Source organism: Peromyscus californicus, unplaced genomic scaffold (genome assembly GCF_007827085.1).
Source record: "Peromyscus californicus insignis strain IS unplaced genomic scaffold, ASM782708v3 Scaffold_12__1_contigs__length_115047231, whole genome shotgun sequence".
Taxonomy (NCBI): domain Eukaryota; kingdom Metazoa; phylum Chordata; class Mammalia; order Rodentia; family Cricetidae; genus Peromyscus; species Peromyscus californicus.
In genome coordinates, this window is record NW_026294413.1 from 92,459,846 (window position 1) to 92,480,313 (window position 20,468).

The 20,468-nt window shown below is 39.3% G+C and overlaps 1 protein-coding gene across 4 annotated transcripts in view; it reads left to right on the forward strand.

Annotated features, from left to right (window-relative positions):
- Positions 1 to 25: 25 nt before the first annotated feature.
- Parg (poly(ADP-ribose) glycohydrolase) overlaps positions 26 to 20,468 on the forward strand; it is a 109,265-nt gene continuing 88,822 nt past the window's right edge. The window contains exons 1-7 of one of the 4 annotated variants that reach the window (XM_052733883.1): positions 26 to 84; positions 8,600 to 8,666; positions 9,276 to 10,235; positions 11,385 to 11,568; positions 15,361 to 15,483; positions 15,618 to 15,701; positions 19,526 to 19,600. In XM_052733883.1, coding sequence (XP_052589843.1) covers positions 8,629 to 8,666; positions 9,276 to 10,235; positions 11,385 to 11,568; positions 15,361 to 15,483; positions 15,618 to 15,701; positions 19,526 to 19,600 — 1,464 coding nt within the window. In that variant the 5' untranslated portion in view covers positions 26 to 84; positions 8,600 to 8,628. Of the gene's footprint in view, positions 85 to 176; positions 516 to 8,599; positions 8,667 to 9,255; positions 10,236 to 11,384; positions 11,569 to 15,360; positions 15,484 to 15,617; positions 15,702 to 19,525; positions 19,601 to 20,468 lie in introns of those variants that run through there. The other 3 variants (XM_052733881.1, XM_052733882.1, XM_052733884.1) reach the window with 3 other exon arrangements.

A 20,468-nucleotide genomic window follows, 5' to 3' on the forward strand; every position in this document is an offset into this window, starting at 1 on the left:
GCGCGGGACTACTGCTTTCCGGTGGTGGGAAAGTGAGCCGGAGCCGGAGCCCAAACCCGAGTGGAAGCGGCGCGTCCGGGGCAGGTGGGCTCCCTGCGGCCGAGCGGAGGCAAGCGGCTGCGCAGGGAGGGTCTGGCTCGGAGGCCCGAGGAGCAGCAGCCGCAGGAGCGGGCCGCCGCAGAGTGGGAATGGTGCGGGGGGCGCCAAGAAGAAGGCGCAGTCCGTCCCTGTCAGGGTTAGTGAATGAGGCTCTCCGCCCGGGCCGGCCCGGGGACTGTGCGCTGCGGGTCCCAGCATGAGTGCGGGCCCCGGCTGTGAGCCCTGCAGCAAGCGGCCCCGCTGGGGTGCCGCTGGAACTTCTGCGCCCGCTGCCTCGGACTCCCGGAGCTTCCCCGGCAGGCAGAGGCGCGTTCTCGACCCCAAGGACGCTCCCGTACAGTTCAGGGTCCCACCGTCCTCGCCAGCCTGCGTCCCGGGGCGGGCGGGACCGCACAGAGGCAGCGCCACCTCGTTTGGTACGTGGGAAAATAAAAATCTTTGTCCTTGTTTCAGTTTGAGGACCATGGGACTCCAGTCGCTCCTGCCTGATCACCGCTCTGATGCCCCCTTGTTCAATCACTAGATGCCACTCGTTGGGGAGAAGGGCTACAATTTCTAGTGGCATTTGCAGTGTGGAAAACTTTGGTGGACAGTTGCTAACCGGGTGAACCTCACCTGTATGCTTTCCTCAGCTTGGATAGACAAATTGCCTTATTAAGGAAGTCTAGCTGTGTATATGAAGCAGAAGAGCGCTTCAGTCCCCAGAAGACGTAAAGAAAGCTGTTGGAATTTACACAGTCAGGTGCTGACTCTCAGAATGTAGAACTATTAGTCTTAGCTTGCTGGCATTGTACTTGTCCCTGGCACACGATGTTGAACAAGAGGAACTTGGTCTCTGCCTTCATACCATGAAATCCATGAGGAGAGATAGACAATAGCACAAGTCCAATATGTGTAACAGAGAGGAATGGATTTTCTCGTTCTTGAGGGCGCGATTGTTTTGGTAGGAGTTATGTGTACTTAACCAAGTTATGAGGTAGTCCAGAAGATTTGGTACTTACTATGAATACTAGAAACCGTGGCTAAGAAAGAGTAAAGCAGTATTTCAGAAGTGCAGCTGGTGCATAGATAGAATAATTGGTGAAATAGTGAGAGATGGGCTGTGGAGAAATAGCAGAAAGTGATTGATCCCACTGTACTGAAGTATAGACAGTACTGTGGACATTACTAAGGACTTTGAACTTTGTTTTCAGGGTAGTGAGAGGCCATTAAAGGATTTTCAGTGTGTGTGTGTGTGTAGGTGGGTGGGTGGTAGCTAGATTAAACTTGTTTCTTGAACCCTTTTTATGGTTGGTGTATAAAAAATGGAAAAGAAAAATTGGTTGAAACCCCAAGACTAAAGGAGTTGCATTGGTCTAGGTGGGAGATAATTTGCACTTAGACTTTGACACAGGCCGTAGGGAACAGAAGTGGATGGATTCTGGAGAGAATGCTGTCTTTTTGTATCTCAGAAGAAATACATTTGTGCTAGAAAAAATGAGGAGTTCTTGGCATAAAAATAGTAATGGAAGCTATAAGTGTGGTTTAGAGCATGAAAATATTTAGAGAAAGTAAAATGACCAAGGACAGAGCTTTTGGGCACACCAGCATTTTAGGGGAGTTCTGAGAGAAATGTTCAGTGAATAGAAGAAAAGCCTAGCTTGTGTTCTTTCACCCAGAGCCAACAACATTGTCAAAAGAATGCATTGGTCCACAGTATAAGAGGCTGGGCAGAGATTAGGACAAGTAGTGTACACTTGTCTGTCTTGGGACTTCTAGGGAGCAGAATTGAACCAAGTCTTTTATCTATCTATCTATCTATCTATCTATCTATCTATCTATTTATTTATTTACTTATTTATTTATTGAGATAAGATTTCACTCTGTAGCCTTGAGTTAGTCTGGAGCTCAGATCTGTCTGTCACTGCCTCCCAAATACAAAAATTAAAGGTACTTAATTAGGTACATTCCTGCTTCTGGCTTGACCCAAGTCTTGAAACAATAGGATGTGCTGTAGGAATGAAGAGGGGGTATAATAACACAGGTAGAAGGAACAGTATACCTAAACACAGTTAGAACTGGATCATGGGGTTGCAGAAGACTTAGGGGAGCTTTATTGTGGACAAACTTAAGTGCTAGTTTAAGGAATTTAAACTTTATTCTGTATTTAATAGACCTCCTGGAAGCTTTTAAGCAAGAGACTACATTTGGTGAATGTTTTAGAAAGCTGGGTTAAGCAGTAGCTTTTTGCCTTTTTAAACTTCAGACCACAGTGTAAATATTTTTCTGGTACACAGTAATATCTGTAATGAATGAAAAAAAAAAAAAAGGAAAGGAAAGGACATGACTGCTCCTAGGTATGGTGGAGGAGAAAGTTTATTATAGATGTGGGAGAGCATAGTCAGAGGCAGGGATGTCTGGGAGAGTCCAGAGTGGACATGACCAGATGGAGCTGGGGCATGTGGGGGAGGGAGAGGGAAGAGAGGGGAACCAGGTGCAGCATCCAGGAGGCCAGAGGTCCAAAGAGGGTGGGTAACCAAAATGTCTGGATTATATAGGGAAGAGCCTCTTGGGGAGGGGCAGTCCAGCCCTTGGGCTGCAGAGTTTAGGGTAGAGGGCAGGGTACGCTGAGAGCCATATCCTGTAACAGGTAGGAACTGAGGGATGCTGTGAGAAGTTGGCTGCCAGGTCCACTTTTGATATGTTAAATAGGCACCTCAACCTTTTGTCCTGGATTTGAAACTTAGCATGTTAAGTTAGTACATATGCCATGTTTATGATTGAAATATTTGTGAAATAACATCTTTACTGTGTGTAATGCATTCTTCCATTTTCCTTCCTTCCTTCCTTCATTTATTTATTTATTTATTTATTTATTTATTCATTCATTCATTCATTCATTCAGTACAGGGTTTCTCTTTATAGTCCTGGCTGTCCTGGAACTCACAGAGATCCGCCTGTCTCTGTCTCCTGAATGCTGGGATTAAAGGCTCAGTACATTCTTATATTGTCTTTTGTTTTGTTTTTTTAAAAAATGTTTGCCACTTTTAATTTATAAAACTTTGGATTAAAGAAAGTCTAGACTGTAAACAGAGAGACCAGTTTGAGGAAATACAGAACAGTTGCCCAATAAGTGAAGTACTTACAGATAGAAGGAAGGGATGGATTTTAAATTTTGGATGTAGATTTCAGAGAACTTACTATAAAGGAGTAAGAACTGAAGATGAACTCTTAGATAATGACTCTGAATTCTGTGACTAGATAATCTGTGGTCCTACTGATTTTATTTGCATGCTTGCTGGGAGAGGTTGGGGCTACCAACCTTTTTCTCATTAGTTGGACCTTGTTTTCTGCCAAAGAGAAATCAAGTTAATATTCACATGGGTGATGTTTTCTGTATACCTGCCACAGAGCACCAGTGAACAGAATGTTCAAAGTCTAAATTTTTATCGTTAAACCATAGTTGCAAATTTTAGAATTTTTTTTTTATGGAAGGTATTTAAGTTTTTTACCTATAGGTATCCTAGAAGTGGATGGAGTAGAGAAATGCTTATTCAGTATCTTTTTATCTTCATGGATACATTTCTTATATTGATTGAAATCTGCAAATCTCTGCTTAGGTGGAACTCAGCATGCTATTCACATTCTAATGGCAACCGACTTACCAGTTATGTTGCTATAGGAGACTTCCTGGAAGTGGGGTGCTCTTTGAAAATGCAGGTTTGGGCTAGAGAGATGGCTCAGTGGTTAAGAGCACTGACTGTTCTTCCAGAGGTCCTGAGTTCAATTCCCAGCAACCACATGGTGGCTCTCAACCATCTGTAATGAGAATATGTATATGTAATAAATAGCTAAATCTTTGAAAAAAAATGAAAATGCAGGTGAATTTTACTGTATTTTATGCCCCTTGCTGGGTCTGTTTTTGCTAATTGGATGGCCTCATTGAAATACAATGGTTACTGCAAGATGAGAGTAAGTGTGAATGGTGTGAAGTTAGAGTAAATCAGAACAACTAATGTCAGTTGTAAAAGAGATTGGATATAAGTGTTGGGAGAGAATGTATTTGTTGAATAATTCTTTGTAGGCTGGACACAATGTTTTCTCTTATTTTTGTGTTCTTACTGATACATATACTCCTGGAGTAGAGAACTATATTTTCTAGGTAAGGAAATAGGCTCAAAGAACTGAAATAACTTGTCCAGGATAATTCTGGTAGATAAGTTCTGGATAATCTAAGACAGAAAGGGCTCATTGTTTATCTTTGTTGTCCCAGTTAGGGTTACTATTGCTGTTATGAAACACCATGACCAAAAGCAAGCTGGAGAGGAAAGGGTTTATGTGGCTTATACTTTGAAGGGAAGTCAGGGCAGGAACTCAAACAGGGCAGAACCCAGAGGCATGAGCTGATGTAGGGACCATAGAGGGGTGCTGCTTACTGCCTTGCTCACCATGGCTTGCTTAGTCTGCTTTCTTATAGAACACAGGACTACCAGCTCAGGGGTGGCCCCACCCACGATGTTCTGGACCCTTCCACATCAGTCACTAAGAAAATTCCCTGTAGGCTTGCATGCAGCCTGATCTTACAGAAGCATTTTCTCAATTGTGGCTCCCTTCTTTCAGATGACTCTAGCTTGTGTCATGTTGACTTGAAACTAGCCAGCACATTTGTCTTTTTTTTTTTCCTTTTGTTTTTGATGATTATTTCTAGTTAAATGAAAGAAATCCCAGGAACAAATAGTCAAACTAGTGGAAATGCATGAACTGTGAACCAATGGCTGAGGAGCCCCCATGGAACTGGAGCAGGCCCTCTGGATAAGTGAGACAGTTGATTAGCTTGAACTGTTTGGGAGGCCCCCAGGCAGTGGAGCCAGGACCTGTCCTTGGTGCATGGGCGGGCTTTTTGGAGCCTGGGTCCTATGCTGGGACACTTTGCTCAGCCTTGGTGTAGGGAGGAGGAGGAGGTGCCTCTGCTAAGTCTCCCAGGCTGGACTGACTCCCCAGGGGAGACCTTGCCTTGGAGGAGGTGGGAATGGGGGCGTGGATTTAGGGGGAGGGCTGGGGGGTGGGAGGAGGGAGGACAGGGATCCGTGGCTGAAATGTGAGATTAAGTTAATTATAAAATAAAATATTAAATAAAAAAATAATAATTTTTTAAAAAAGAAAGAAAAAAGAAATTCCCTAGAATCTTAGTAAGCAACATTTTATGCTTCCTTAAGTAGTAAGATGGAGTAAGCGCTTTGGTTTTTTTTGTTGTTGTTGTTGTTGTCCTTCCCTCCCCCCAGCAGGATTTCTTTGTATAGCCCTGGTTGTTCTAGAACTCACTCTGTAGACTAGGTTGGCCTGGAACTCAGATCCACTTGCCTCTGCCTTCTGAGTGCTGGGATTAAAGCATGTGCCACCACCGCCTGGCTTGGATTAAGTTCTTAACAGTCCTGTGATGTGTTGGAAAAGAAACTTTCAGAAGCCAGAAGTATTGGAAAGAGTAAGATGGTCCTTTGTCTAGTGTTCAAACAAGGACTGGGGAACATTTGATCGATGGGACAGATTGTTACTTTACCACCTGCCTTTCCCCATTCATCCTTTTGTCGGGCTCCAGGAATCATAGTGGGAAGCCTGAAGCTAGGAGTATACACTTTCCATGTCGGGCTTTCAGGAGACAGACAGCCCTCTTCAGCTTCTCTGGAACAGGCCTCCTGGGTTTTCATCACTTGAAGTTCAGGTTCTATGGACTTCATGTGTTTAAGAAGGGTGTCTTAGTCACTGTGCTATAGCTGTGAAGAGACATGATGACCAAGGCAACTCTAATAAAAGAAAGCGTTTAGTTGGGGGCTTGCCTGCAGTTTCAGAGGCTTAGTCCACTGTCATCATGGCAGGGAGCATGGCACTAGAGCAGTAGCTGAGTGTTATATCCTGATCACAGGCAGATAGAGACTCTGGACTGGAAAGTATGCTTTGAGGTTTCAAAAGCCCACCTCCAGTGACACACACTTCCTCTAACAGTGCCACACCTACTCCAATAAGGCTACACCCCAGTTGTTTTAATCCTTCTCAAATAGTGCCACTTCCTGATGATTAAGCATTCAAATATATGAAAGATTGGTGACCATTTTTATTCAAACCACCACAAAGAGCCTAGTTATTGAAGCCTCGCATCTAATCCTAATATTACAGAAGAAGTTTTAAGTACTAGATTGATTCCAAAAATAGTGTTTCAGCAGTTTGCTGGTTGGAAATTTGAGGATTTTCTGAACTGTACTTTCTATGGTTTGTATAGGATTAGTGTCCCATACCTGGCGTGCTTGGGGTAGAAAATTATTTACATGGAGTTTTTCAGATTTTGGAACATTTGCATAGACCAAATGGTTAACCCAGTCTGAAAATTTTAAAATCTGAAATGCTTCAAAATTAGTACTAGGGATCAAAAGTTGGATTTTGAAGGACAGGGACACTGAATCCAAATAGTGGAATTAAATAGAAAAGATAGAGCAATAGGAAAACATTTAGTCTTCAAATCATTTATCCTCTTGCTGACTGATACTAATTGTTTGTTTGAAGCCTAATTTGCTGAAGACATACAAAATAAATCACAAAGAAGTACTTAACAAAAAAAGATTTATGTAAATTACTTTTTGTAAGAGAAACCATTTAAAGAATACTAATCAGAAAAATTTTATTAGTTAGACTTTTACTGTTTTGTGGACAGTATCTGACACTTGAATACTTTTGTGGAAGAGAGAAATTATGTGAAACACAAACACTTGAATCTCAAGTTCTTCTCACACCTGAAAATGTCTTTCACTTATGTTCTATCCTAGTGATAGATAAGTTAATTATTTAGGCCTGCTTCTGGCTTGTTCATATTATGTAACAAGGTAAAACAGGAAAAAAAGAATGGATCTATGACATACTTAAGTGTTAGATTTTTTTTTTTATATTTTGTTTTTCGAGACAGAGTATCTTTGTGTAGTTTTGGTGCCTGTCCTGGAATTCACTCTGTAGACCAGGCTGGCCTTGAACTCACAAGAGATCCACCTGCCTCTGCCTCCCTAGTGCTGGGATTAAAGGCATGTACCACCACGCCCGGCAAGTGTTAAATTCTTAACATTGCAACTTAGAAAACTGCTGAGAATGTTTAAGATTCAATACTAAAGTAGACACATTTAATTCATGTCTAGTATACTATAAATTGAAAGTGTGTGTATTTCTTTCTAATGGTTGTGTAAAATGTGACTTGTCTTTATTTGCACTGCATCCCCTGAGCTAATCATTTTCATTTTTGCTGCTGGTCATATCTATTCAGTCATTTCTTTGGCATCTCAAATTTAGTATCTGCAGAATCTACCTAACCTAACCCCAGACCTAATTCTCCTATTTCCCATATTTCTGCTCAGTGTTGTTATGATCATTCAGGTCTTTGAAGCTTCAAACCTGAAGTCTGTAGTGACTATACTCAGTTTTACTCATAAGGAATTATTTTGTGCCTCAACCAGTAATTCTTCAATCTAGTTGATATTTAAATTTTTTGTTCATTTTAGAATTTCAGTTCCTCTCATTCTTCTATCATACTCACATAGAGATTCTGATTTAGTAGGTGTGGGCATGGTCTTAGGATCCACTTGTTGCTCCTGATCCAGGTGGTTGGGAATTGCTGACCTAGACCAGTAGCTTTCTCACTGGTTTCTGTTGGTGAGAACTCTTCTTGCCTCCAGGTTATCCATCATGAATGACTTAAGGCTTCTTAACTTTGAATTCTGGGATCATGGCTCTAAGTGTGACTTCTGACCCTCTTTTTGTACCTGTCTGCGTCATTCAAGGTACTCCCTATGACATGGTCTTAGATGACCTTTGAATTATATTTTCTGTTTCTTTTGCAGTTTTTTATATTTCTTTGCCACTGGTGTCTTTACTTGGGATTTTCCTTTTATGTTGCTGTCTTTATTTTTCAAGGCAAAATTCTAGCACTACCACTTTCAAGAAATATTAACTGATTGTTTCCATTTTTTCTTGTCCTAAAGTATTTTTTTTTCCTGGAAATACCTTAATTTTCTGATCAAGACCTCTTTTAATAATAACTAAGGACTAACATTTTCTGAGCATATACCACATAGCGTCCTAATCCCTTACATAAATTATTACTAATTTAAACTTCACTTTAGCTCCATGGAAGATGCTGTTCATGTGCATACTTTGCAGGTGAAGAATCTGAGCCAGGGAAAAGTTTTCTTTTACACAGTCACAAAGGAAGCCAGTGAGGTAGCCGTGATTTGAATCCAGATGTTCTGAGTCCAGAGCCTGCGATCTTAGACATTTGGCCATACAACTCTGTAGGGGCACTTTCAACTCTGTGCTGTATGTATTAGTTGTTTTCTCTTTTAATATTTGAAGTAGAAAAGAGTAGCTGCTCTTTGTTTGAACAGCAGAGTCAAGCAAAAGGCCTTATGTATAATAGGCTATATGTGTTTTCTATTTGAAAGAATTTATATGTATAGATATTAAACTTTTTATTTTAATTTTCTTATAGTTTTCAAACAACAGACTATTACCACTTGGATGGATACTAAAGGAACCAAGACAACTGAGTCAGAAAGGTATAAAGACATTTCTGTATGGAGAAATAAATAGCGAAATGGTGGGGTTGTTTTATCTTGCCTTTTTGTTTTTAATTTCTTTTTATTTTTGTTCATCTACCTCCATTAACTTTTTAAAGTTTAATTAATTAATTTATTTTTTAGTTTTTAATATGTAGAGACTCTCATTTATTTGTGAGATAAAGAGATGAAAGTGAAATGGCCTCTAACTTTAAGATACTCATATACAGTAGTGGTTACAGACAAAACACATGATTCCTGCTTCGTGAGGTAAATGCATCGTGAAGGTGTGAGCAAGGAGAGATATGAGTGGTGGCTAGCATAGGTGCCTAGCATAGAAAAGAAACAAGTCACCAGCTTTGCCTGGGCCTTGAAGGAACAAAGTATGAGACAGAAGGTAACCTTAAGATTGAAGAAAGGTAGATGTTTACCAGGCACACAGCTGGGGAAGGGCACTGTGGGTATGTGTGCAGAAGTGCAGGGCAGTGAAACGATATGCTGTGTGTTTAGGCCAAAAGTTTAGTAAACTTTTCACTATGGTGGTGTTCAATAGTTTAATCACTTTAATTTTTTAATAAATTGGTTTTAGTTCTTTCTGTTCTCTTGTAGTAAAGAAAACAACAACACAAGGATAGACTCCATGATGAGTTCTCTGCAGAAAGATAACTTTTACCAACATAAGGTGGAAAAATTGGAAAATGTTCCTCAGCTAAATCTTGATAAATCACCCATTGAAAAGAGCACACAGTATTTGAACCAGCAGCAGAATGCAAGTACGTGCAAGTGGCAAAGTGAGGGGAAGCACGCAGATCAGCTTTTGGCAAGTGAGCCTCCCACAATAACCCCAGTACCAAAACAAGTTAGTAACGCTAACGTTGACCAGTCACCCCCAACCGATGAGCACAGTGACACAGATAATGAAGAGGACAGAGACAACCAGCAGTTCCTTACACCCATGAAGCTTGCGAATACAAAGCCAACAGGAGGAGATGAGCAAGCCAGAAGCAACTGTAAGTGCAGCGGGTCTTGCCACTCCCTGAAAGACTGTGCAGGCTGTCAGCAGGAGGTGGACGTGGTACCAGAGAGTCCTTTGTCAGACGGTGGTGCCGAGGACATGGGGACTGGACCAAAAACTGACAACACGTTGACTAGACAAGAAAGTAGCCTTGGTGATTCACCTCCATTTGAGAAAGAAAGTGAGCCTGAGTCACCAATGGATGTAGACAATTCGAAAAACAGTTGTCAAGACTCAGAAGCAGATGAAGAACCAAGTCCAGGCTTTGATGAACAAGAAGATAGTTCCTCCCAAACAGCAAATCAACTTTCAAGTGGCCAAGCAAGAGAAACCGACAGCGATCTTAGGAAACGGTATTTGACTAAAGGAAGGGAAATTAGATTACATTTCCAATTTGAAGGAGAGACTCATGCTGGAACCAGTGATTTAAATGCCAAGCCATCTGGAAACACTTCTAGCCTTAATGTGGAATGTAGAAGTTCTAAGCAGCATGGAAAAAAGGATTCTAAAATCACAGATCATTTCATGAGAATTCCCAAATCAGAGGACAGAAGGTAATCCCCCTTCCCTCCAATAGCATGATATATTTTAAAATTTTGTAGAGGGAATTAAGAAAGTAATTATTTACAGTAAATTAAATAATTGCTATTTTATTAACTATTTATACTAAACTAAAGTCTAGATTTCAAAGTGAAAATTCTAAAAAGGCCAGAAGCAGAAAATAAGAAGATATATGTATTGGTAGTCTGTTTTAGTTTCATGAACTTTCTTACAGAATTGATGAAAATATTTGATTGACTAGCTGTTATTTAACACTTGTTTAGGTTTTTTTTTTAATGTAACGCTTTTTTTTTATTTTTATTTTGCAATACAATTCAGTTCTACATATCAGCCACGGATTCCCTTGTTCTCCCCCCTCCGGCCCCCCTCACCTTCCCCCTAGCCCACCCCCCATTCCCACCTCCTCCAGGGCAAAGCCTCCCCCGCGGACTGAGACCATAGACTCAGTCCAGGTAGGTCCAGTCCCCTCCTCCCAGGCCGAGCCAAGCAACCCTGCATAGACCCCAGGTTTCAAACAGCCAACTCATGCAATGAGCACAGGACCCGGTCCCACTGCCTGGATGCCTCCCAAACAGATCAAGCCAATCATCTGTCTCACCCATTCAGAGGGCCTGATCCAGTTGGTGACCCCTCAGCCATTGGTTCATAGTTCATGTGTTTCCATTTGTAACACTTTCTTTAATGCTCAGACAGGCAAACAGGTAATCTATTTTATAAATGAGAAAACAGATTTGGGTTAGAAAATTCACTGAAATCCTATAGGGATCTTTTTCATGTGTATTTGTATTTTTGCCATTATTCCATAAGAAATTTTAAACCCTGCTCAATTTTCTAAGAGGTATTTTGTAGCTTATGATACTAAGTTTACTTTGTTGAAACAATTGTGTGAAGACTAGGAAGTAACTGATTCTATGATCCGTGACTCATTTCTGTTTTTAAAGGGGATTTGTGTGTTTGAAAGTTTCTTTTCTAGGCTATTGGAAACAAGCTCTTGGGTTTTAATATAAGGTTTTTAAGTCATCCTTTTAAAGCAAGTGTGGAACACTTTAGATAGTAAGTTCTTTGTAAGTTTTGTGCTTGCGTATCTAAGAAAACTGAAACAATAAATAGCTTGTGACTGAATATATTTTTCTTGACCTTAGAAAAGAACAATGTGAAGTCAGACATCAAAGAACAGAAAGGAAGATTCCTAAATACGTTCCACCTCACCTTCCTCCAGACAAGAAGTGGTTGGGAACTCCTATTGAGGAGATGAGGAAAATGCCTCGGTGTGGGGCCCGCTTGCCTCTCTTAAGACCGTCTGCTAACCACACAGTAACTATTAGGGTGGGTATTGCCTCTTTGCCGTGAGCAAAGATTTTTCTTTCATTTTTTTTCTTTCCAGTTAATTGTATTTTTTGACTACCTACTACATGTTAGGTATTGTTATTTTGTAAAATAAAAAAGTTCAAAATTGTTTATGGTTCAGTATGTTCTCCATCTTGGTCTTTTCTTAGATCCTTCTGGTCATTCTCTGTCACCACCTCAGAGGTATTTAGACTCAGCATGTCTAAAACCAATCTCCACTTTTTGTTAAGTTGTGTTAAAATGCACATAACACAAAGTTTACCACTATAATCATTTTTATGTATGTGATTCAGTGACATTAAGTGCATCAACAATGTTGTACAGCCATTACCGATGTGCATTCCTAGAACTTTTCATCTTCCCAAATGGAAATTCTGTGTTTATAAAGCATTGACTCTGCATTCCCTGCTTCCCAGAGCTCCTTAACTACTTTTGCATTTTCTGTGCCTTTTTCCCCAGCACCTTTGATTCCTAGGGTCTCCTTTGCATCTTTAGGTTCATTATCTTCATGCACTGCCTGTCAGAGGAAGCTTGCAGGGACTCTGACCTTGTCACATGCTGCTTGGCTTTCTAGACTTTGGATGAAACCTCAGTGAAAACTGACCATGACTATAACTTGCATAGTACATGCATGTGAAGTCAAAGTCATGGACAGTGTCGAGGTCTGTTACTGGTGAGAGCTGGATGGGCTTACTCTAAACTATATTTAGCAGCTTTGAATCCTTGGCTTAACAAAGGGACACAATTCCCTAGTGATCTTGTGCAAGCAGGAACTCTGAGTCTCCCTTCTCCGGCAACTGTTTTGGAAAGTCTTTGAAACAAACCCTCTGTTGTTGTTGTTTTGTTTTTTATCTTTGAGCATGTGGTAGATGAGATCTTGGCTGGCTAAGGCCTTACAGTTTTTGAGAAGCCTTGGGTATCTTTCTTATTGTACAAGTACACAATACGTGGCCTCTTTTTAGTGGCAATATTCACTTTAGCAACAATACTCTCCTTTCTCCAACTTTACATGTGCTTTTTGGCCTCAGTTATTAGCTTTCCAGATCTTTTTGTTCTCTATTCTTACTGTAAGTATGGTTAAAAGCAGCCAGCATCACTCATGCCACATCCTCATTGTTATGCTGCCATAAAATTTCTTTCATCATTTGATAATTCAGTTTTGCCATTCTAAAACTTAGTCTCAGAGAAAGTCTTTGGAGATGGATTTTTATAGACAAGTCATTTACCAGAGTGAAACACAAATCTAGTCTGGTTTGCAGTAGAGTCCTTATTTCTCCCTGAAACCTCATCAACACAGCTTTTACTGTTCACATTCCTATCAGCATTCTGGTCTTCTGAACTACCAGACTTACCCACTAAGCCCTGTTTATAGAATTCTAAGTTTTCTCTAACTTGCTTCTCCAAACTCTGCCCATAAACCAATTCAAAAAGTTTCTGAACCACATCATGTGATACTGCACTTCTTGGTACCAGTTTTCTTTTGTGGTCAGATTTCTGTGAGTGTGACAAAGGACTTGAGACAATGAACTCCTAGGAAGTAAGGTTTGCTTTGGCTCGGGGTTTCAGAGGCCTCAGTGTGATTGCTTTTGTCTGTTGCTCTGGGCCTGTGGCTGTAGAGAAATAGCAAGAGAGCATGGTGGAGGAGATTTATTCATCTCTTGGCATCCTCGGAGGCAAAGAAGAGACAGGAAGAGGTCAGAGACTTACTTCCACTAGGACCTGTGTCAGAAGTTCCACCACCTTCCATAGTTCCAGGGCCCAGGTACTAAGCCTTTACTACATAGTCCTTTGGGTGGTACTCCAGATCAAAATGAACAGAAATAATATTATGTGACCACTACCCTTCCACCCGCAGTTAGCTTCTTCTTCCTTAGAGTTCAACTGTACTGTCACTACCTTAAGGAAGTCTCTCAGCTCACCTGATTGAATTTTCCTAGAATAGGTCTTTATAATACCACATACTTCTAATTCATAGCATATTATACTTTAAAAAAATTCATTATGTGATTATTTTCTGCAGTGAAATGTGATACCATTTGGATGAACCTTGAAAACATTCTGATAAGTGAAGATGATAGACCCAAAAACCTACATGTTGTATGATTCCATTTATTTGAAATATCTATAGTAGGCAAAATGAAAACCTTATGTTTTTCTTCAAAGTTTTACTTAATGCTTATTATGATAGCTTTGTGTATGTTTATAGCGGCACACATGTACACATATGTGCATGCCAGGTTCTATCTTAAATCTTCTAGTAAAAAAATTTAAATAGTTATTCCTCAGGAAATTTAATTTTAGTGAGAAAGGAAAAACCTGTATTGGGGCTAGGGAGATGGCATAGTTGGTAAAGTACTTGACACATAAGCATGAGGACTGTGTTTGGATCTCCAACACTCATAGAAACCAGGTGAGGGCTAGAGATGGCTCAGCAACTGAGAACACTTGCTGCTCTTACAGAAGACCTCCCGCACTGGGCAGCTCACAACTACTTATAACTGCAGTTCTCGGGGCTCTGACACCCTCCTCAGGCCTCCATAGGCACTCATATATATGACATATAGACACAGACATGTCCACATAAATGAAAATAAAAATAAATCTTAGAAAACAAAGTTTGGTGTGACAGTGCTTACCGGTAATCTAACAGTGGGGGTGGGGGTGGGGAGGCGGTAGACACAGGAGGATCCTTGGGGTTTACTGGCCAGCTAACCATTCTAGCCAAATCAGTGAGCTCCAGGTTCAGACCTCTCTTGTATCAAAAAAAATTAAGGTGAATGGCCTGCGAGATGGCTCAGCAGGTAAAGGTGCTTGCCAGGCAAGCATGATGACCTGCCTTTGATCCTCAAAACCAATGTAAGTAAAGTTTTCTTCTGATCTCTACACTCACTTTGTGGCACATGTGTGTCCGTATACATATATCGTGCATATACACACACACTAATAATTAATAGTGTTTTTTAAGTAAGGTGGATAGTGATAGAGGAAGGCACTTAATATTGACCTATGGCCTCTGGCCTTTGCATGCATGTATACATTCCTGTGCATGCAATCTGTACCCCTGTGAACACACACACACGCACACACACACACACACACACACACACACACACACACACACACATCCCAAAAAGAAAAACAAGTGTTGTCCAGTATGATAGTAGTCCAATAAAGAACTCTTTTAACTACTTATTTAAAAGTTTCTAAAGATTTCACAGTAGTGAAGAAAATGAAGATGAGACTTCAGGTTTAAATTGATAAAGAAAAAGTTGATAACTGCTATTAACTGTCTTAAAGGAGAGAAGATAGTGTGTGCATAAACATACGCGCTATAAAGGAATTTCCCATGTTTCTGGACTTGTGAGTTTTCTGACTTGTCTGAAATGAATGGCATTTTGGTGAGAGCTTGCACAAAGACTCTAAAACTAGGGCTATTTTCAGAGATGATGTTATTCCAGATGTGGAGGAGAGGTTTTACAGGGAGTCATTATCTGGAGCTGCTGGAGTAGGAAGAGGGAGATGGGAAGCTGTTGTCTGAAGTTTGGGTAAGCAGTGAGGTATCAGGATCTAAGAATGCAGGTAAAAATTCACCAGGTATGGTGAGTGTGAGAAGTGAGGTGTGGTAGCAGCTCAGGAGGAACTTAAGAGCTTTCTTGCCTGGGAGCTGGCCTTGGCTCTGCAGCACTTGCTCAGGCTGCTTTGTCTGCATTCTTTTGTAGGAGAGCTTAGTTTTTGTGCACTTACCGTTTTCCTGTTTACTCTGTATTTCAGGTAGACCTTCTGCGAGCAGGAGATGTTCCAAAACCTTTTCCAACACATTATAAAGATTTGTGGGATAACAAGCACGTTAAAATGCCTTGTTCCGAACAAAACCTGTACCCCGTGGAAGATGAGGTAAATACAACACTGGAGATGTTTTAGTCCCTGGGTCATGGTTTAGCACTTGTTTGGCTTTTGAATTGTGATGCAAAACAACTTAAAGTGCTTTGATCTTGCCTTTTTTTTTTTTTTTTTTTGCCCCCTGTAAGAATGGTGAGCGAACTGCAGGGAGTCGGTGGGAGCTCATTCAGACTGCACTTCTCAACAAATTCACACGACCCCAGAACCTGAAGGTATGGTCCTGCCCAATTCTATCTCCTATATAACTCTGAGAAGTAGGTCCTTTGTTTGATCCCTCAAAGACATTTTTTGATCATAATAATCTAGACCCAGATGACAGCAATGTTCATATGCAGTGTTTGTTTCCTATCACTTATGAAGGCCCTTGAGAGTCACTAGGGTAGAGGAATTGAGAGCTTGCCTAGAGCCACATAGACTAATTTGGTAAACCAGCAATAAAACTTCAGTTTCTTGGTTCTCTGTCCAATTTCCTTCAGTTTAAGTCTCTTTTTTTGTTTGTTTAAAATTATCATGCTTTCACAATGTGGTTAATAGGAAATCAAGAAAGAATAATGACCTCAGCACTTTTTGCCTAAAGGAAAACTGAGCCTGCCAATGATTAAAATATACATTAAATATTCTATTTTTATTGCCCTTATTACTTTAGGAGTTTAATTATTTATTAATCTTACATATGAGCAGTAATTTAATTTTTTATTTAAAAATTTTTATTTAAGAGCATAGGGTAATCATTAGATTTTCCCCTTAATATCTACAGTATACATGAACATGCATATTTTGTTAGAGAATTGTAGCCAAAAAAGCATAATGCCTTTAGCTTTTAATACATTTTAAGCTTACGTAAATAGTGGCACGGGTGTCTGTGCTTTATGAAAATGGTGTTGTTCATTTCCTTTCAGAGGCTTGATTTGTTATGGACCCTCTTGGGTTTCATGTTTTCTACCAAATTAATTTTAAGCTTGTTATAGTTCCTATGTGTGTTTTTTTTCCCTATTTTCTTTACATGAAAAACATTGGTACGTGTACAAGTACATATTTTGAACATTTTATCCCTTTCAAATAGCTTTTGTTGTTGTTGTTTTTTGAGACAGGATTTTTGTGTAGCCCTGGCTGTCCTGTAACTGTTTATCAGACTGACCTTGAACTCACTGAGATAAACTTGCCTCTGCACTCAGGAGGCAGAGCCAGGTGGATCTCTGTGAGTTCCAGGCCAGCCTGGTCTACAGAACAAGATCCAGTACAAGCACCAAAACTACACAGAGAAACCCTGTCTCAAAAAACCAAAAACAAACAAACAAACAAACAAAAAACAACTACATATAAACTGACAAGCTCACACAGTTCTCATGTAGGCATATTAGTTTGGGTTTTGTTTCATTTTAAGTATAACAAACCGCATTTGATTCATGTTTGTGATCATGATGAAAATCATTTAGAGTCGATATTTTTTTTTTGCATATTTTAAACCATTTATTCAAGCCCCAACTTGGATACTGAGAACTTTTTTAAATACTATGTGCAGAAAAAATGATTACTTTAGATTTAATCTTTCTCTTATAGTCTTAATAAACAATTGATGGATATCAGTGTGTGCAACAATGTGATCTTTTTGCTGATTAACTTGCAAACTGACCTTTTTTGATCAGCTTGCAAATAGACATGATAGTGACCACTTTGACCAGAGATTATTAGAATTGTTTTTATCTGTTTAAAGTACCACTAACTTGCATCCCTGCTGTGTTTAGACCTTTGTCTTCACGACCCAGACTCATACACTTACAAACACTTTCTGAGGACACTGCCCAAGCGCCATTTGAAAAACACTGTGTTAGGTTCTTTCTGTCCTTCTGATAGGCCTATTTTTCAGGATTTTCATAATTTTTTTCTTCAAGAACACAGAATAATCAGAGCATTCTGAATTAGTCTACTTGGCTCTTCAACAGTTTCTTAGTGCACCTTGATTACTCTAGGAAGGGGCAATTGCTTTAATGTGACATTCTCTTTAGTTTATCAACAGAACAAGGTCATCTGTCAGGATTTCTTATATCTGCTTATGGTAATTTCTTTGTTCAAAGAATGATACCTGAAAGGAAAAAGTAAAGATCAAGCCTTGTGATTGTTATAATCTTTTTGCTATTTATTCATTCAGTGGTAGATTTGGGGAGTTCAGGTATGCAAAGTTTAAAAGAAAAGCAGTATCCTCAGTACTATTTCTATTAATAGTGTGCTGAATAATTTGCACAGATAGGTCCTTGTGTTTATTATTCTGAGCTAGAAAGAACTCGAGTAGTTGATGGCTAACTACAAACTAACACCCCACCTTTCTGATGAAGAACTTGTAGTAGATACTTTTGAGTTTTGAAAACTAGAGTAAAAGTAAATCCAGTCAGGCACTTATTAGCATTGCAGATGGGAAGATACCCATTTATCTAAGTTCCTCATGTCTGAATTTTACCAGCTGTGGTTTGAAAATAACAAATCTGCGAGTCAGATGGCCTCACTGCCGTGGTTCTAATCCCAGCACTCAGGTAGAACAGGAAGTTTGCTCATTGTGTAACATGAAGTATTTTCCAGGAAGCTTTTTATAAGTTTTTAGTGATAGAGCACTTTGGAACCTTTATAGTAATAATTTAACACAGTGGTTTTTAGACTTGTATATTCCTTCAGAAAAAAATATTGAATTATCAATATAATTGTTTATAAATTCTACTTATTAATTTATTAATGATATAAATTATGACAGAAGTAGATATTTAAAAGAATGGGATAAGATCTAATTATAAATAATAGTTTCTTCTGTGCAGCTAATGGATTGGTTTTTGCATATCTTAACTGCAGAAACCCAGTGTACAGTATTATTTACTCAGACAGTGAAAACTTAAAACCAGTAGATGGCATAGTTTGACCTACCATTCCATATAAATATATAATATATACCACCATACAAAGTTCTTTACAGCTGTGTTGATTTCTGGGATAAGGTAAAATTATGTTACTTCTCTGGCTGTAAAGTAATTCAGCTCTGTAAGAGGATTTGAGACAAGTACATATTATTTTTCTATACTAGCAAAGTTATGTTTTGTAGTTTATGAAAATAATGGATGGTCGGGCGGGGCTGGAGAGATGGATCAGTCAGAAAAGTACTTGCTGTGCTAGCAGGAGGACCTGAATTTGAATCCTCAGCACCCATTTAAAAAACCTGATTCCGTATCTGTAACTCCAGTGCTTAGGGAGATGGAGACAGGCTGGAAACAGGCAGATCCCTGGAGCTTTTCCCAGCTAGTCTAGTCCATTAATTAGTTCTGGGTCATTGAGAGACCCTGCCTCAACAACTAAGGTGAAGAACACCTGTAAAAGATACTGAACAGGGACCTCTGGCCTCTACACATACATGCATATACTTATGCATTCATGCACAGGACATAATGAATGCATACAACCATGTACACACACTCACGCACACACACACAGTACCATAAGTGAGGGGGAAAAATACCATTGTGTACTTTAAGACACTGTTCTTCAATCTTTTTTCCTTTTAAACATTTTCTTCCTTTATTCCCTCCATATGTTATTATAGTGCTACAAGTAACTGTATATCTCTGAGAATATGTAAATGTATAAAGTATATATAACTGTACATATGTGATGTTACTGAATATCTTATACATGTGTGTATGCACACAGAGAAATATATATATATACACACAACATACATCAACCACAAACCATTGTAATCTCTTTATTTTTTTAATTCCTTCAGGTCTGATTTTGGCCCAGTTGGAATGCATTGCCCCCATTTAGAATGCATGCTTTAGGGTAATTATGTTTTCCTCCCATTGCTTAACATACTTAATCTCACTTTTCTTACGTGAATAATAAATTAGTGTGTATTCTGTTTGTCCATAGCTTCTAATGTGGAGTAGTTAATGTCAGAAGGAAGCGTGCTTAGCATTAAGAAGTTTTCAGGAAGCAATTTGTAAAAGATAACTTACATGACTATGTCATGAGATTTTTGTTTCTGTTTTTTCCATAGGATGCTATTCTGAAATACAATGTGGCATATTCTAAGAAATGGGACTTTACAGCTTTGGTTGATTTCTGGGATAAGGTAAAAGTGTGCTTATTTCTTTGGCTGTAAAATGATACTACTTTTTAAGAGGACCTGAGAAAAGTACATGTAATTTTTCATTATCAACAATATTTTAATGGTTTTTCAAATGCATAATTAGATAATTTGGTACTGAAATTGAATTTTGTCTTGTTCCCTTGTTAATAGTATTTTTTATTATATTGTTAATACTATTATCATCATTATCAATGTATATATCTGTTCCATGACTAGATATTTTCCCCCTTTTGGATTTTTAGACAGTGTCTCAAAATTTTTTAGCCTAGGCTGCCCCCAAACTCCTGACAGTCCTGCCTAGTCTCCTGAATGCTGGGATTACAAATATGAGCCACCACAAATGTATTATGACTTGATGCATAATATCACTACTATGCAGATATGTAGGTTGTTCAATTTTACCTTGTTATCATCTACACTATAGTGACGTGTGTACATGTAATTACATAGTAGTAACATGTTGTGCTATAAGTATGTGTGTATGTATATATTCCTGTAGTTCAGATTGTTTCTTTAGATAATCCCAGAAAGTAGATGTTGAGGTGAAAAGATACAAAAGCATATGGCTCTTCCTAGTCTGCATATGTACTGTAAAGTAATTTTCTGAAGCTACTGCAACTTTCTATGCCCTCAGTGTGCTAAGAGCATCACTTTAGAGCTACCAGTAGAAAGATGAACAGCAGCATCTCTCTGTTAAAAAATAGCAGGAAACTTCACATTGCATTTTGGAGTGAGGTGTAGTGGTGTGTGTTTATCATCCTAGCACTAAAGAGGCTGAGGCAGGAAGGAGGATTGCCAGTTAAGGGCAGCCTGGTTGTACAAAGAGAGATCTACTTGATTCTGAACTATG